Raw genomic sequence first — 18908 nt, 5'->3', positions numbered from 1 at the left:
CATGGGAGGTGTGCCAGGAGGAAACCTTTGCTGTCCAGAAAGAACATCAGGGCAAGACTAAAGTTTGCCAATGAACACCTAGGCAAAGACCAGCACTTCTGGAACAATGTGCTCTGGACAGATGAGTCAAAGGTAGAGCTATTTGGCCAGAGTACCAGAAGACATGTTTGGCGAAAACCAAAGACAGCATTTGACCACAAGAACCTGATACCAACTGTAAAACATGGTTGTGGAAATATTATGGTTTGGGGCAGCTTTGCTGCATCAGGGCCTGGGCAGCTCACCATCATAGAATCCAAGAATCCGAATTCTTCATTGTATCAGAGGGTGCTTGAGGATAATGTGAGGCCATCTGTCGGCAAGTTGAAGCTCAACCGAAGGTAGACCTTGCAACATGACAATGAGGGTACAATTTACATACCAGTAAATCCACCAAGGAATGGCTGAAAAGAAAGAAATGGAGGGTTCTGGAATGGCCAAGTCAAAGCTCAGATCTAAATCCCATCGAGATGTTGTGGGGGGATTTGAAACGAGCTATGCATGCAAGAAACCCCTCAAACATCGCACAGCTGAAAGAATTCTGCATGGAGGAGTGGGCAAAAATTTCTCCCAGTCGATGTCAGAGACTGGTAGACAGTTATAAGAAACGCCTACTTGAGGTTGTTTCTGCCAAAGGGGAAATACCACCTATTAGAGCCAAGGGTGTACTTACTTTTTCCACAGAAGGAAATGGCATCTCTGTTAATTTTTTGTTGAATAAATTATTGCAAAGTCAATTTTTCATTCATTTTTTTTGTTCAATTAGATCACGTTTATCTGTAGATACTGTTTAAATGAAGATCAAATATTGATATGTCCACATATGTTAAAAAGATTTAAAAAACATTTCATGGGGTGTACTTACTTTTTCCACATGCGAAATTTTCATTTATGTTTATTTCAATTATACAATGGACTACAAAATGTAAATGTTTCATGATATTTGTTATATTATATCACCTTTATCTATCAATATTGTTGAAATGAAGATCAAATAGCTGTATGTTGAAATATGTTGAAAAAGTCAAAACTTTTCGTGGGGTGTACTTACTTTTTCACGTGACTGTATATACTGTATATGGAGAGAAACTGAGATATACAATATATGTAAATAGAGTCATCACTATTTGTATGATGGTACAGCAAGCAGCCAAACTGGAGGTAGTTGTGGAGGGGTAATCACACCCAAAGGTACTCCTGGAGATTTGGAGAGGTGAGAGCAGTAAGAAATGACAGTAAGAAATGGAATTATTGATGTAAACTACAACTTCTTGTCCAAGATTGGAGTGACACTTGGCAGACAGAATATTTGTGGAGAGACACAGAATAATCAGTAACAAGTAGGGAAAATTGATGAATTCTCTTTTTATCTGTTTCGGTTATGTTTATTCTTCATTGCATGTCCGGCAGGTGCACTACTTCATCATTTAAAGGTTCGATTGCTTGATCGACCTTAGTTTGTGAGACACAATGGAGAATTATGCTTGTTTGGATGTCATATGAAGAACTTGGAGTGGTTGATTCATTCAAAGAATTAAGTTGTGGACTGATGGATCCCTTGATTGATATTGCACAGAATAATTATATTATACTCACCACTGAACTGTTTTTTATCACTTTAATGTAAATGAGATATGACTACAAATTTTAACTTTTGAGCTAATCCCTCAATTGAGGCATCATATGGAGCTTCGATATCACTGGTTCGTCATGGAGCTTCCTCAATTGGAAAGCACATCATGTTGAGTAATCTACATTCTTTCATATGCTTGAGAGTGTTAAAATTTGCATAGTATTTAAAAAGAAAACAGTTATAAAGTTAGCCTTTCAGTCAGTCATATCTATTTCATTTAGAAGGGAGAGAGAGAGGAGAGAGAGAGGAGAGAGAGGAGAGAGAGAGGGGAGAGAGGAGAGAGAGAGGAGAGAGAGGAGAGAGAGCGGAGAGAGAGAGGAGAGAGAGAGGAGAGAGGAGAGAGAGAGGAGAGAGAGAGGAGAGAGAGAGAGAGGAGAGAGAGAGAGGAGAGAGAGAGAGAGGAGAGAGAAAACGAGAGAGAAAAAAGTTTCTATCTGTGGGCTGTCCAGAAATAACTTTATTCAGATCATAGATTCTGCAGACACAGAAAGGGCCGCCATTTTTATTTAACCAGCAAGCACAAGACAGCATGTCACAGCGCACATGTGGCACAACAACACGCGCGCACGCACCCTTATGCAAAGCAGCGTCCAAAACACACATGAATGTGGCATATACTCACACACACCCCCAACAGGGGGAGGAAGGGAATGGGATGGAGATCGAGAAAGGGGGCAAATTAAAATTGGTCTGTTTGAGGACCTGGCCTCGTTCCCATATCAGCGATACACAATTCATATTGTCCCATGTTCAAATCCTGCCTACGACATTGATTTGAGCCTTACCTCTGAATGTTCTTGCAATTCATGTAAATGCACATTGATGTCTCCTAATGTCCTTGTTCGGCTTGTGAAATATGCGCCTGGTATACCATAATCCTATAGAAGAAACGGAAGGCCTCATCTGCAACAAGAAGTTCAGAACCTCTCCCTACTGAAGTTCGGTCGAGCCAGAATAGCTTTGGCAATGGTGCAGGAAGGGAAAATACATGTAAATAAAAAGTAAATGCTCATGAATGAGCATGTTTGTGGAATTACAAAGGTAAACTAGAAGGCCACTCGGTAGAGCGCGTACCTCCGCCAAGCTGAACGGTTTACGTTTTGTATCCCACTGATAGACCGGATCTGGATTCGGACCTGAACCAAAATCTCATTACTTGTTCTTGTCACCTAACCAACTCATCCACCGAGTTTTGTCACAAGTTCTCGACAACTTTTTCAACCATCATGCTTTATATCGTTTTGGAGCCATCTCTCAATGGTGAAGAATCACTTATCCCTTACCTTTTGAGATATCCTGCTCGCAGACAAACAGACCAGACAGACAGACAGACAAACAAACAGACAGACAGACAAGGATGAAAACCTAACGTCCGTCCACCTGCGTTGGCGGAAGTAACAAACTAACATAAATGAGAGCGCGAGGAGAGAGCGGCGTACATGTTTTGGCTTCTAATATCTCTGCTAGTTTGGGATATCACTACAAGGAAACAACTCAACGTGTAATGAAATATTTTGTTGACGTGTGTGTGTGTGTGTGTGTGTGTGTGTGTGTGTGTGTGTGTGTGTGTGTGTGTGTGTGTGTGTGTGTGTGTTCTGGATTTGGAAACGGTAGATTGTGTTAATGGGGAATTTCGTTTTGCATTTGCACTTCGGCTGATCCCCTTTCTTAACACCAAGATGTGCATTATAATTAGCTTGCGTAAAATTGAACAAGTGTCACCATTTCAAATGACATCCTGCTAAAACACCTCTCGAAGTTATATATTACAAGTACTTCCTGGGAGGGATTTTCTGACTTGATACGGTACAATTATAACGTGAGAGAGGGAAAGTAGTCTTCGGGATGAACGGAAGCTGGCGAAATCCAGAGGGGATGTGCACTGCGCACACACAAACACAAACCACACCCTTATTCCAACCTAAATAATTCTTATGCGGTAGTCAGTTGTGGGGAGGCTCTGCTCTCCAGCTGAGGGGCAGGGACAATAGCAGCCTTGTTCTACTTTCTTTGCCTTTAGCCTTTTTCACCAAAGATTCCCTGTCGCCCCTACCTTCCCAGCCTCCCCTCCTCCTCCTCCTCTTCCTTTGCCACGCTGCAACTTTTTCTGTTCCCTGCACACTCCTTGATAAAAAGGAGAGGGGGGGGGGGGGGGGAGGGCAGAGGAACCTTCAAAAGATGCTCACAAAACACAATCAATTATTACTCTGATTGTAATTCAGTTCTCTCCTCCATTGCACTTTTGAGAATTCGTCATTCACTTTTTTCAAAGACGTTATTATGCATCTGGTGAACCCTTTTCATTTGCATTGAACACCACACAAAGCCAGCTTTCATTGGATTGCTAGGCCACAGGGTCTGTGAGTGCAATGTGGATTTGCGGAATAGAAGATGCAGTGAAAAGTCTTTTTCTTTTTCTTTTTGGAAATCAAGCCAGACATTTTAATTCCATCGCCTTCAGAATACAAGAATGGATTCTTCTTTTGCACTACCAATTCCAAATGGATTGGGTGAAGTAGAAGTGCTATTGTGCGCTTGTCTTGAGAAAGACTATGAAAGAGAGACCTTGGTGGAAAAGTTTGCAGTGCATGGGAGTGGATGCGATTTTTGGCATGTATTGACATCATTAAGTGTTATTATTTGTTGTTTGTATTCTCATTATTTTCCCTTCTGTCTGGCAGGTGTAAAGCCTTTGAAAATTACAGACACGTACCTATTGTGTCCTGCTCCTGTCCTGGCAAACATAACAGAGTAAGTGCTTATGAAAGCATACTGGCCCAAGAGGCATCATTTCCCAATACTTGTCTCTGCACACTCGCGTGAAATGTTGCTCCTACTTGGGATGCAGGCAAATGGCTCGATGTGAAAGATGTCATGTTCACGTGAAGAAACTCAGCTTAGTAGGCATGATAAAGAAGTGACCTCGGAAAGTTATGTCAGTGTTTGCAGTACACACACACACACACACACACGCACGCACGCACACACACACACACACACACACACACACACACACACACACACACACACACACGTCTTTGATAGTGAACTTGCAATAGGAAATGATTGCATCATGGTGATTGAATGAATTGTTGCTAATGATTAATCTGTTGAGTCTGCACTGATGACAAAGTGAAGCAAAAGCTTTGACCTCTCTCGGCCTTCAGGCAGGTTTTACTGCAGGTCAGCATGAACGATGGTCTGACCTTCATCTCCAGCTCTGTGACCATAACAGCAACACACTGCGTGAGTGTCCACTTGCATCTCTGCATTTTCCAGCCCTCTAAGCTTTATAACTTTAGAGCCTCACATATACTGTCGTGGCCAAAAATATTGGCACCCTTGCACTTTTTTCAAATAATGCATCATTTCTTGCAGAAAATTGTTGAAATAAAAAAATATTTTGGTGTCCACATATGTATTTTTTTGGTTTGCGGTGGAACAAAACAAAAAAAACTGAAAAAATTACTAAATCTTAGCTTATTCCACACAGAAATCCTAAAATGTCCCGGACAATATTATTGGCACCTTTTAGAAGTTGTTAGAAATAATTAGATTTCAAGCAGGTGATTCTCCTTTACTTTGGAATTTAACTAACCTGTGGTGAATTGCAGGTGCCTGCAATATAAAAATCACTCATTGAACCAGTTTGAATGGAGAAAAGGAGTCATTGTCACTGTCACTGTGTGGATCGCAATGAGCATGGAGAAATAAAGAAAACAAGAGAATTGTCTGAGGAGGTCGGACACAAGATTGTAGCCAAGCATGGACAATCTCAAGGCGACAAGTCCATCTCCATGACCTTGATGTTCCTGTGTCCACCATACGCAATATTATCAGGAAGTTTAAGGCCCATGGCACTGTAGCCGACATCCCTGGACGTGGCCACAAGAGAAAACTTGATCGAAGATTGCAGCGAAGCATTGTTCGAATGGTGGAGAAAGCGCCTCAATCAACTGCCAAACAGATTCAAGCTGACCTTCAGACACAAGGCACGACAGTTTCAACTCCCACCAGCCGTCACCAACTCAAAGAAAGGGGGTTCCTTGGTTGGAGACCCAAGAGGACCCCATTGCTGAGAGAGAGACATAAGAAAACCTGACTGGAGTTTTCCAACACACACCTGAACAAGCCAAAATCCTTCCGGGAGAATGTCCTGTGGACAGATTAGACCAAATTAAAGCTTTCTGGTGAAGCACATCATCTCTATGTTTGCAGAAAACAAGATGAAGCCTTCAAAGAAAAGTACACCTTCCCCTACAGTCAAACATGGAGGAGGTTTAGTGATGTTTTGGGGTTGCTGTGCTGCCTCTGGCACTGGGTGCCTTGAATGTGTGCATGGTATCATGAAATCAGGAGATTAGCAAGGCATTTTGGAGGGCAATGTTCAACCGAGTGTCAGAAAGCTGGGTCTCCGTCGAAGGTCATGGGTCTAGCAGCAGGAAGGACAATGACCCCAAACACACTTCAAAAAGTACACAGGAATGGTTCAAGACAAAACACTGGACTGTTCTGAAGTGGCCAGCAATGAATCCAAATCTAAATCCCATTAAACACCTGCGGGAAGATCTGAAAACAGCAGTTGGGAGAAGGCACCCTTCATATCTGGGAGAACTGGAGCAGTTTGCACAAGAAGAGTGAGCCAAACTGCCAGTAGAGAGGTGTAGGAAACTCATTCTTGGCTATCGGAAGCACTTGACTGAAGTTATTTTGTCCAAAGGCTGTGCTACCAAATATTAAGTCTATGGTGTCAATAATTTTGTCAATGTTATTTCTTTTTATTTTCTGATTTAAAATGATATATTAAGTTCTGAATCAAAAACAAAGGTTTTGTAACATTAAAATGAAATAAAGAATTGTGGAGCCCAAATACTTTTGTCAATTTAAACTAATTTTTTAGAGAAAATTGTGAGTTATTTGAAAAAGGTGCACCGGTGCCAATATGTTTGGCCACAACTGTATATGCGGCACTCTTTTTCCTCCACGTGCAGCCAACATTTTCTCTTCATGCCAGCATTTGTTTGCATTTTATCTTCTGGTACAGATTTTCCAGATGAAATTCACATGTCACTAAATTGAAGCAGCGTGTTATCCAAACTTCTCTTTGCACTTTCACACGGACATATGTAATTATTTCACATCCTGGCATACCAAATAAGAGGCCATCTGCATGCGACATGTGCAAAAAGTAGTGCAAAGTTTCACTCAAATTTCCCTCCTATTGTCCTTTTTTTTTTTCGTACTGCCCTCCCTTGCACTCACAACCATTATTTTCTCTCTTGGCCTCCCATCTTATATTCCTTCTTCCCAATTTTTTTTCCCAATTCAGTTTGAATTTTTTTCAAAATTTTCCCAAATTTTCCCAGAAAAAAATTCCCAATTTTTTCCCTCCTGTATATACACTGCATGTATTATGCAAACATGCCTTTGCACGAGTTTCCGAAACATTTCAAAGTTTCGCATTAACTTTCTGTAAGTTATGGAATAGATATCAGCACTTAACTGTTTAAGTCATATAACTTCCATTTCCCTTTTATTTTTCAGATCACCTGCTTTTTGGCGTCACTTTTTGTATGGAGAGAAAGTTGTTAAAATATAACCAATTCTTCTTCTTATGTTGACAATTCTTCTTCTAAGTTGATGAATGAATGAATGAATTAATGATCATTTTAAGGCAATTTTCCCTGCTAGAGCAGGGATTAGCCTTGCGGGCCCTATGACAATCATGGTTCCCTTTTTGAGGCAATGTTTTTAAGGCCGGATGCCCTTCCTGACACCAACCCTTAGTCGCCCCTTTCGATGCGCAGGGATACAGTGTACCTATTCTAAATCAGGGTACACACCGGGATCATTCATCCCAGCAAGCTGGTACTCAATTTGCCGACCTCGGAAGGATGACAGGCTGAGTGAACCCCCCTGGCGCTAATTCAGCGATCGACCGGGATTTGAACTCAGGATCCTAAGATCCCAAGCCGGCACCCTAACCGCAAAGCCAACACCAGGCTGCTTCTTCTAAGTTGATGATCAAGTGTATTTAATTATTTTAACATCCTCTGATAAATCCTTTAATCTTGATGTCACTTGCTCAGGGATTTAGTACAAATCTCAGTAGAACATTAAAGCTTTCTTCTGTGTTGATGCAAATTAATAAACCCCCAAATATAATGGGACATAGATGAGACAGCATCACTCAGTATATTTATGTTCATTGTTTGTATGTCATTGTCAGGCTGATGGGAAAATCCTGGCCTTGGCGCTGCTCATACTTCTTATTCTCCTTGTGCTCACTTTGCTCTGGTGGTTTTGGCCGCTGTGCTGCACCGTGGTAAGAACAAACGCTTGACATCAAATGCACTGCCACAATGGACATATGTAGTACATCACTTTTTGAAGCTGGCTCCAAAATATCTTACTTGTTGATAAAGCCTGTGTGCAATTCATTCTTATTGCAACTAAAATTTCATTTCCTTCTTTATCAGGTTATCAAAGACCCGGAGCAAGAAGACAATAACAGCAATGATGTAAGTCTGGCTCGAGGCTGCACAGACAGACACGGACTATGATTTGTCTTAGCATCCACATGTTCTCAGGAGTCGAGTTTGTTTAATTGTTTTACTTTCTGCAGGAAGATGACGATGGGTTGACAAGGAAAAAATGGCCTACTGTCGATGCCTCATACTATGGAGGCCGGGGTGTTGGAGGAATTAAGAGGATGGAGGTGGGAGCTCTGCACTGTGATGATTACTCTCCTACTTTTGCCTATCCACCATATCTGAGTAATGGATTTAAATCTTGCAAACAAATAAAAGCAACCACCTGATTATAGTAGTAACTAAATAGTAGAAAATAAGGCATGGGCCATTATTACGAATGAAAAATGGTGGAATTTTATTCCTTCTCTTTGACAATCCATTTATCCCACCCCTTACACCAATCTATTTCCATCATTCCTTCCCTTTTACCTCTTCCATTGTTGCTTTGCATTTCATTCTCTCTCTCTCCTACACTCCTCTTTCTTTTTCTCAACTTTATTTTGCCCAATTAATTCACCTTCCTTGATGCATATGTATAGGAGATTTGGGTATTATAAAATGGTCATATAAAATTGCATTTTGCATTTAGCACTCTAAATAATCTTCTCTTGTAGCTTCCTGGTATCTCATCTTAATCACATTTTGTCAATTGGCCAACTGTCTTGCCAGGAAGTGGTTTGAGCGATGTCTGTTTGGTTGGGCACCACATGCAGTGTGAAACCATTAAAAATTCTACATTACTCAACTGTTCCATCAAACACTACTCTACTTGAATATGTATATATTCATTGTGCTTTTGCACCTGCCGAAATAAAGTTATTCTTCTTCTTCTTCTCTGCATGGTTCTCGAGGTATAAATTGAAATAGTTTCTTTCCGGCTGATACTTTTGCCAGACTGACAAGTCTGGTGTTTTGAGTTGGCTCCATAAGACACTCCAGTACAGGCCTTATGGTCATTCGATATTGTTGATGATTTTTGATTTCATCAAATCTCAAGGGAATGCTTAATAAGGCAAACACGAATTAAGCTCTTCCATAATCTTTAATCTTTGTTTAAAATAATTTTTTTTTCTTAATCTCAGCTCTTCATCTTAATCCATATTGATGTCATAAACGTTAAAATATATTTTAAAAAACCTACCAAACACATCTCTCTAGGTACGATGGGGAGATAAAGGATCAACAGAAGAAGGAGCTAAACTGGAGAAGCCTAAAAATGCGGTTGTGCGGATGCCAGAGCAGGAGTACGAGACTCTACGTCCACCTTCTTTTGGCTCGCGCTCCTCCTCAGCTCCAACACACAAGTGGTACTCCCCCATCAAGGTGAGTTCATGCACTCATGCATGGTACATTACATTCAGAATCGTAGGAAGCAAAAGTCATCCTTTTCAGCTGTGATTGATGATCGATTTGCCTTGTATTCTAATGGATAAGATTCACGTGAGGTTTAATGCTTATCATACAGCAAAGAGATAGATGGTCAAATGAAGGACAATATTGCTAGGGTGTTATAGTTCAAGAGACAATGAAAGAGTTAAATTAGGAATGAATGTGTTTCTTGGAAAGACAGACATTTGGGTGTGCAGTTCTCAGCATGATGGCTTGCACACTCACTATTCTTCTCCAGGGAAAGCTGGATGCCTTATGCATGCTGTTTCGCCGGGGCTATGATCGAGTTTCCTTGATGAGACCCCAGCCAGGAGATCAGGTATGAGAACCAGATGCCAAGCTTTTAAAGAAGCATGACGATGCTAAGCGTTATAACTTTCGAACTGCTTTGCTGTTATTTATGTGATGGACCACGGTATAATTTTTGGACCTTACCCCCCTAATTCTCTAACTACCAATAAATCTCCTTTCTTCTTGAGATCCTCCTAAATAAGTATACTTCACTAACTTTATCCTGAAACAAAAAAAATGATTTTTGTAATGATTAAACTGGGCTTGATGAAACTTTTAAAAATTGATTATACAATTTAACATCACACGTTGGTTGGAAACACATATGCAAGACCCAAAATCCTTGATAATCAAATCTAATTTATTGGATACATGATCCAGGTTTAAGAGTTTTCCTGATGATCTTATATCACACTTAAGCAGTGTAATAAATATAACTTAGGATGATATTCTAGCACTAATTACATCATCAAACTAGAATGGCACTCGGTTAGAGCACATACCTCCACCAGGCTGAACAGTTTATGTTTTGTATTCCATTGATATGCCGGATCTGGATCTGCTGACCGAAAGCAAAATCTAATCGGCTTGTTCATGTAATCTATCCAACTCATCCACCAAGTTTTGTCATAATCCATCCACAACGTTTTGTGATATTGTGCTTTACTGTATATTGTCTTTGGCCTCATTTCTCAATGGTGAACAATCACTTATAAACAAGACCGATAGTCTAACAACAGTGCAGCCAGGCTTGGATCTGGTGAGTGGAGGTCCCCTTGTCATGTGACCAGATATTCTGCTCTGATTGGTGGACATTTGTGAGGGACATACACAATACACTGAACGGACAGACAAACGCTGTTCCATATGGCATTGCCCTACGGGCTACGCCATAAAAATATGGCTGCTGTACCACGTGATCGATGACGTAATCAATTTATTTATCTTGACAAATTTATCCCTAGATCATGCTGAAGAAATCTCATCTTGATCAGATCAAGCGTTCTACTTGTTCATTTATGACGTCATAACGAGGGAACCTATGACATCATTATGAACCCCATGGGGGGAGTACTTTACAATGAGCCACCTTTCAATTTTTCCATGGAGCGGTTTCGGAGATATGGAGGTGTAATTTTTTTCTGTTTTTCCAAGATGGCGCTTGTACCAACAAGTCATAATTAACGTCATAATTATCATTAAAATATCCTACAGGAGGAGGTGCTCCTATGTTGAAAATTTCGTGTCAGTCGAACCAACGGTTGCAGAGGAAACGAATTTTAAAGGGTTAGCGGCCAGCGGAAGGCAAAATGCCATCGAGCAAAAAGGCCAGAGGAAGGGACATACATACACACATACACAATACACTGGACGTACAGACAAACACTGTTCCAGACGGCATTGCCCTATGAACTAGGCTGTAAATTTTTTTAAATCTTAAACAGAAAATTGGATCTTCCCCAAAATCAAATCAATTTATCCTTGTCACACATTCCCAACTTATCCGCCAGGTTTTGCCCGAATCCATCCACAACTTTTTGGGATATCGTGCTATAAAAAGTTTTTAGCCCTATCATTTAACAGTGAAGAATCACTTTAAAATTCTCTGATCTGGATCTTCAACAAAATTGAAGCAACATTTCCTTGTCATACACCCAACCTGTCCACAAACTTCATCCAAACCCATCCACAATGTTTTGAAATATGATGCTATATATAGTTTTTGGCCCTTTCTCCCAATGGTGAAGAATCACTTAAAACATTCTACGAGGTGAATCTGGATCCGGATCTTCACCAAAATTGAATCGATTCTTCCTTGTCAAACCCCCAATATCGATAATGCCATCGAGCATGAACATAGAAAACGAAGCAATTCAAACGGGATTTAGTACTGAGGTACAAAAAAAAGAAAAGATTATGAATGGCACTCCTTTTTGCAACATAACGATGCATAGGACTGTCGAAGCAGTTTCCTTGGCTATTGGGCACAATCCTGGATAGGTCTCCAGTCCTGCGCAGAAAAGAGAAAAGAAGGCGTTGCTAATTGAAGTGCAAGTACCCAATGATTTTGGCCTAAACAATGCAGAAACCAAGAAAATGACCAAATACCAGGACCTCAAAAATGAAGTCAAGAGATATTGGAAGCTGAAGAGCATCGAAATTGTACCAGTGATAATTGGAGCAACAGTAATGATGAAGAAGAACCTCACTGAGATTTAAAAAAAACCATCCCCGGGAATATTACCACAAATGAACTACAACTGGAGGCAATCCGGGGTTCGGAGACGATCCTGAAAAGAGCCCTTGGAACAAAACTCTGAAAAACTTGAACAGCTTAGTCCATGAACCATGATCCCTTACAGAAGAGGAGGTGGATCCTTTCGGTCCTGGGAGGACTCTGTTCCACCTCCTGAAACCTGCAAATGGAGATAAAAACCAACAACACACACATACACACACCTTGTGCTGCTTAAGAGTGGGCACGGTACCAGCAGCAAAGTTGTCCTAGCAATGATGAATTAATGAAAGATGAGCACCAGAGTGTTCTTAAAATTGAAATAGTATTTACAGCAAAGTTGTGTTCTGTAGCTGACACTAATTTAAATACCTGTCAATTCCCTTCCATGAATTCTGATAAGGTAGATTGTAGACAAATTTCACAATTCTTATACTGCACCAGCATTTTGAATAGTCCTGGCCTTTTCATGTAAATTTAAGGCTTTTGATTTTACTGTAAACCATTCGGTAATTGAAACCTGCATCAATTTGCTTTTGCTACTTTATTGAAAATTAAAAAATTGGCTTGAGTCTACTCGGAGCTTCCAATAACGTAAGATAATGAAGGACATATGAGCACAAAATTTAACAAAATAAAAATAAAAAAATTGCAAAATATATATCGTGTTTGAATGATATAATTTACATTTTATATCCAAATTATATTGTGTTTCACAATTATCGACCTATGGAAACAAAAAAGGATAGTCACGCAATTCTATGAGATTTGATTTGATGAATGACTCGGTATCATTGTGAGAATGGTCTGCATGACGAAAACATAACTGCACATCGAGTTCAACATCCCCTGCCTGAGCTGTACATGGACCGGATCTGGCTGTTCTTGTTCAACTGGCCCTGGTTCACATGCTCTTGCTTGCGTTTCCAGGCCCATGTGTTCTTATTCTCATATTGAGCTTGTTTAGTCTGGGGGTGAAATCCTGGCAAAGTTTTAAAATGACGAAAGAAACTACCTTTTGGGTTTCGTGTTGGCTACCCAATGATATCACAGCAGACAGAAGCTGGCCTTGACTGTTTTTTGCCTTCCAAGTTGTAAGCTGGAACTCATTTGTTCTCATTTGGCTTCTTCTTCTTTTCTTTCCACGAACTTTTGTCACTCCTATTACTGGGAGACGGCTACACCTATAAACTTGAAATTTCCGAAGATTGTTCATAGTCATCAGCTCTAATGCATGTTCTTCAATGAACCTGATTGGTTAAGGTTAATGGCCATCTGGGATTTCCAATTTTTTTTTTAAAATAGGGATTTCAGATCTTCCGAAATGCTGAACCGATCAATACAAAACTTGAGATGCATCACCGACTTCATGGAGGAGAAGTATTTCTGTAAAATCGAGTGTTCGGCATGGGCAATTTTTAAAAATGACCGTTTTTCGACATAAGGAAATCAATAGATTTCGATGCAGAAAACGGGTATTTGTAGGTTATAGGTTCGAGCAATTATAGGAATACTGTAGTTGTGACCATACCCTGTGAATCATTCCTTGGCATCCTCTAATAGAAATGAGCTGAATCTCTATTTTGACAAGAAAAAAAGCTTTTTATAGGATTGTAGTTTAGCTGATTTCAAAAGTGTTAACTTTGAAGATGTCTTATGGTTTTTTTCTTTCAGCTCGAGGTGTTACTGGTTGGAAGCCTTGATAGTTACTCGCAACTTCTTATTATTATTACAGTACTAGCAAGTCGCCCGTGCCCCACGGCGTTCTAAATGGGGTAGAGATTGAGGCGGCAAAAATACAAATGGCGTCTTCTGTCATTGAGCTAGCAAGCTGGGAGAAACAATTCACATTTATTGCCACATCTGATGCAATTAAATGCGCTAATAGTGGCGAGGCTCCATTTGAAACAGTTTGCTCGATATACAGTATGTATCTTTTTGATGCCTAGGGTCCATAATATAAATTAGTATTGGTGTCAAAGCCAGTGACCTATTGCAAATTAATAGCAAGTTTATTGTTATCATTATTTTATTATTATTATTATTATTATTACTAGCATTGACGTGGCATGATGCAATAACCCTTATCTGTCCAAGAGCCCGAGATATTTATTCTCCTGCAGTTTGCTCCTCAGCCAAGAAAACAACAGTATGAAATTCTGAGTACATCCAAAGCAATTCTTTGATTCTATAGTTGATATTACACTAGAGGGTTTTAGGTTGAATCCGATATGGCTACCGAACCATGTGACCGATGATGTCATAAATTTAATATTTAAATACAAACAATTTCAGATTTTTAGGATAAGGCATTCAATTAAAACATTTTTGGCTGGTATACCTCTTTACCGATGATGTCATCATTATCATGTCTTTGTGCCCCATTGGGAGTACTTGATAATATGCCAAGTTAAAAAAGTTTCCATTCAGCGGTTTCCGAGAAATAAAATTTTAATTATTTACATTTAATCCAAAATGGCTGCCATACCACGTGACCTATGATGTCACAATTATCATTTTAAAAAACATTCTGCATGGGTGTCACTGCTACCCTGAAAGAGTTTCGTCTCAATCGGACATGTGGTTGCTGAGAAAAACGAGGCTTAGTGCGGATGGACGGACGTACTTCATCATACATACGATACATACGTATGGATGGACGGATTGATGGACAAGCTGAAAACATAATGCCTCAGGCCACCTTTGAGGTCGGAGGCATAAACAAAACGGTAAAATAACAGAATAGTGGAACATAAGAATGGTAAAACCTGAATATTAAATATAGCTCAAGATAAGATGCAATCACTTCGAAAATGAAAAATGAACAACGTGACAAAATACCTGCATGTGACATGATAAAATATACCTTTTGATGTTCGGTTGATGTGAAATGTTAAAAGGACAATGACTGACATTAGATAATTTGTTTAATTGTTGTACTTGGTCTTTCTCCCACAATGTAATAATTTCACTGAACAACCTTCCTTTTTAGCTCACCTGGAACGAAGTTCAGGGAAGCTTATGCGATGGCCCGTCCGTCCGTCCGTCCGTAAATACTTGCAACTTCTTCTCCGAAACCACTGAAGGGATTGTGACCAAATTTGGCAAAAATGATATTTGTTGTGTTGTGACTAAAGTTTTTTCACGGCATCAAAAAAAATCAGGCTCTCAGGGGGTCTACCGGGATCAAAGTGGGTCCCGGTTTGACCCCCCCAAAATAGGTATTTGCTTTCTTCTCTGAAACGACACACATGATTTCGATGAAACTTCACCACAAACTTCGTTATCCGAGATATATCAATGTTTTTTCAAGGCATTAGAAAAATTGGGGTCTGAGGTGATATACGGGGATGGAGGAGGGAGAGGGGGTTCCCCTCCCACCCCCCCCCCCAAATAGGTTTTCTTTTTTGTTTGTTTGTTTAAAGTCTTATGATTATGTTAGTATGATTCTTCTAGCAACCATTGAAATAGTTTAAAAATACCTTTAGTCAGTGCAGTATACTGTTTATTCTACCAGGTGAGCACCAAGGGTATTTGCCTCTATGTTTGTATTTTTCTACTTTAACGTTCAGCCACAAAGTTACTCATGTCACTAATTTACTTTGGATTTCCAGTTCAAATGAAGCTGAATTTGGCATATCTATGAAAATGTGATACTATGGTTAGGTTATCATAAATATTGTCATTGTGAATGTTATCCTTAAAATTGATCCTCCTAATATTTATTTGAATTCTTCCAGGGTCGATGCATCAACTTCACTAGGGTAAAGAACAATGATAGCCCTTCTTCAAAGACACTGCAGACCAATGGGAGTCTGAGAAAGACACCACCTCGCCAAACAGGCACCATGGCTTCACCCACTCCAGTACAACCTGTCCATCCACTGATTGTGAGTTCACCAGCACCTACAGCAGTACCACCAAATCCAAAGCTGCCTCTGCCGTTGGCACCTGTGATGGCCTCTCCAGCCGTCATTCCATCTACTCCGACGCGGCCTTTGCCATCACTCGTTCCTGCCTCGCCAACATCAACCATCATTCCATTCACTCCAACAAAACAGCTCCCTTCATTGGTTTCAAAGCCACACCCACCAAACGTGCCACCCCCTTCTGGACCCCCATCATCACGTTTGCCCCCTCCTGCTCGCCCTCCTCCAGTACCAAACATGCAGGCCTAACATTAGGTCGATTCATGTCTCCGTTCGCTTTTCCTGGGAAGAGGCATTGAATGTCACAGGTAAATTAGAGGCACAAAATGTGGCTGGAGTCAGCCATAATGTATGCGATGTAGCCACGAGCAAATTGTGCCATTATGAGAGAACTTAAACCATGTGTCCACATTGATGCAATGTTGGCCTGGCCCTTTAAAAATGCCATTGCATAATTGTTTGTATGTCATCCTTAAGCATACGTTTTATGTAAGTTCAATAATGAATAATTTCAATCTGCTAACATAAATTTCAATGTTTCTGGATGAGGATAGACTTTGAACTGTCATAGCCTGATGAGAGATTTGATTTTCTGGTTTCACCCTTTGCGCACCACACAATTCATGGAATAATGAGGAAGTGGGCACAAACCCCACCGACTTTCTCAGCATGACTTCAAGGTAGATATAGGACCTACAAATTATTATGACGTTTGAGGTGTTCCTTTGGGAAAGCATAACACTAGAATGCCTGCAGTTTTCTGGAGTGTTTTTTAACCTTTTCATCAGGGAATGTTTTCAAACGGGAGATGAAACAGAATATATTTTTGATTTGGTTCCGTTGATTCGAAATTTTTTGTGCCGTCACATCTTTGACTCGATTTTACTCAATTTGTGTGTTTGAGTGTTGAGCGGTCTCCACTCTTGTAACTGAAGCTGTAATGGCCATAGCAAGTGGAAAGACAAAGCCTCGCGTTGTTGGGTGTTGCAAGACTTGCTCTCAGCCTTGCACAAAGATGCTCGAGGAGGTTTTGCCTTAAGCGCACCTCCACCCCCATCTCTTTGGGCCGCAATGCATATATAAGCCGCCTCTAATGGGCATTGGGACACGTTGCACAAAGCATTAATCAGTGCGGAAGGACATAATTTCAGGCCAATGGAAGAACCGCCCCGCTGTTACTCTCTCTTTGCCTTTTTTCTCGCTGCTGTCTCCACCGCCCCCACCCCCACTTCATGACGGCCCATCTGTTAAACTTGCGGCTCAGCCTTGTTCACAAGGTGGTGGCCCGACCCCCTATCTGTGGACCGGCCTGCATGCTCCTCTTCATCGCTCATCTAGTGATTGATGTTGCGGCTCCCTGAGTGGGCCTCGCCCCTTAAAGGCATGAGGCCGTGCCTTTTGTGTGTGAGCAGCTTTATTATTTCCTCGGAGAATTTTAGCCACCTTGCTCTGCTCCCCAAACTTTAAGGCTGAAAACGGCCTTGTTTCCCACTGTTCGACAGCCAATTCACTGGATGAGTGTGAAGCCTTGAGGGATCTGCTGCCCATTCCATGAGCTGCTTTAGGTGGGGGGGAATGAGTTTGGGGGTGAGGATGAACAGACCAATGAAATCCCTTGCTCTTTCATGTCTGTCTGAAGGATTGGAACAGTTTCTTCTTTAAAATCCTGAAGAATCGACGATTTGTAATTTCTTTTTATTGTCTTCTTATCTGTTGGAAATGGTAGAATTGTTTTTTTCAGTGACATGATAAATGTCATGCACATCTCATTCCTGTGAAGCCGTCAGATGGGTGTAAGTGGCTGGAATTCTGTGCCAGTCTTGTGTGCAGCAGTGTCTGGTGAACCAGTACATTACAGTTTTGAGAACTTCAAGCCTTGATTCTTTTCTAAGCATTCACAATACAGCTCTGAAAGTGCAACTGCCTGACTTCCAGCCTGTTTCCAAACACATGATGGAAAAGGCCTTGGGAGAAGAATGAATGGAAAATAGCAGCAGTACCAACAGGAGGTTTCGAGGTAGGAAGTGTGAGAACGCTCCTGGATTGTGACCAACAGGCTTCAACGTGGCTCGGCACATTTCCCGTCTGTGGAGCCAGTGGTCATGGAAACGATCTGGAAGTATAAATGGCCTGCAATCCCCCATTCCTGCAGCTCCCTCTTGGTGGAATGACTTTGCAGTTGTCTAAGGTTTTTATTTTATTTTATCTCTCTGACAGGCAAAGTGAATCTTAATATCAACTACAGCACAACTCCGGAGGCAAGAGACGACTCACAACTTATAGTTTGCAGTGTAAATTTTGAATCAGGGTTACTATTCTTCTTTAAAATTAGTTAAATCCCACAAACCTTTATTAGAGTGCACTTAAAAAAGTAAATTCCTAACAGGCTTAAATTGCCTTCAGCGGAATGTCAGGCCTGGCCAGCCAGTTTGTGAAAGATTTGGGCGAAAAACCTCCCCCTGCTAACCTCACAAGAAGGTGGGAACAGCTGAATTTTTACCAGAATGGAAAAAAAAATACTTTCCCAGATTTAAAACACGAGTAACAGTCGGTTTCTCACGTAAGGAATAATTTTCTTTTGGTAACCAATCTTCAGTCTGACATAATGTATTTTGGGGTAAAGTCTATCAAATTTACAATTGAGGTCAGCAACAGCAACCCTTTCAATTTGAGACGAGCCAATTATCACAAGCAGAATGTTTCGTTAATGTCACGCACTGTCCCTCGTTGAATTATTTCATGGTGATGTAACCGATAAAAGCATCACGATTCTGTTTCTACATTTTTCATCACTTTTTATAACTTCCATTTACATCATACGGATATATATATGTATATATATATATATATATATATAT

At 40.6% G+C, this 18908-nt stretch overlaps 2 protein-coding genes across 2 annotated transcripts in view; one reads left to right on the top strand and one right to left on the bottom strand.

The window, feature by feature from the left end:
- ANTXR1 (ANTXR cell adhesion molecule 1) overlaps nucleotides 1-17923 on the top strand; it is a 91139-nt gene extending 73216 nt beyond the window's left edge. Inside the window, exons 11-18 of the mRNA XM_068113089.2 lie at nucleotides 4354-4423; nucleotides 4840-4918; nucleotides 7902-7997; nucleotides 8152-8193; nucleotides 8298-8390; nucleotides 9364-9528; nucleotides 9833-9913; nucleotides 15862-17923. Coding sequence (XP_067969190.2) covers nucleotides 4354-4423; nucleotides 4840-4918; nucleotides 7902-7997; nucleotides 8152-8193; nucleotides 8298-8390; nucleotides 9364-9528; nucleotides 9833-9913; nucleotides 15862-16299 — 1064 coding nt within the window. The 3' untranslated portion in view covers nucleotides 16300-17923. The remainder of the gene's footprint in view (nucleotides 1-4353; nucleotides 4424-4839; nucleotides 4919-7901; nucleotides 7998-8151; nucleotides 8194-8297; nucleotides 8391-9363; nucleotides 9529-9832; nucleotides 9914-15861) is intronic.
- The window catches only part of TMA16 (translation machinery associated 16 homolog), a 437797-nt gene that overhangs the window by 326582 nt on the left and 92307 nt on the right, over nucleotides 1-18908 (bottom strand). The window lies entirely within an intron of this gene.

The sequence above is a fragment of the Myxine glutinosa genome, chromosome 4, assembly GCF_964187855.1.
Source record: "Myxine glutinosa chromosome 4, kmMyxGlut1.1, whole genome shotgun sequence".
Lineage (NCBI taxonomy): Eukaryota > Metazoa > Chordata > Myxini > Myxiniformes > Myxinidae > Myxine > Myxine glutinosa.
Note: the sequence above shows the minus strand (reverse complement) of the source record. Positions and strands in the feature narration are given on the sequence as shown.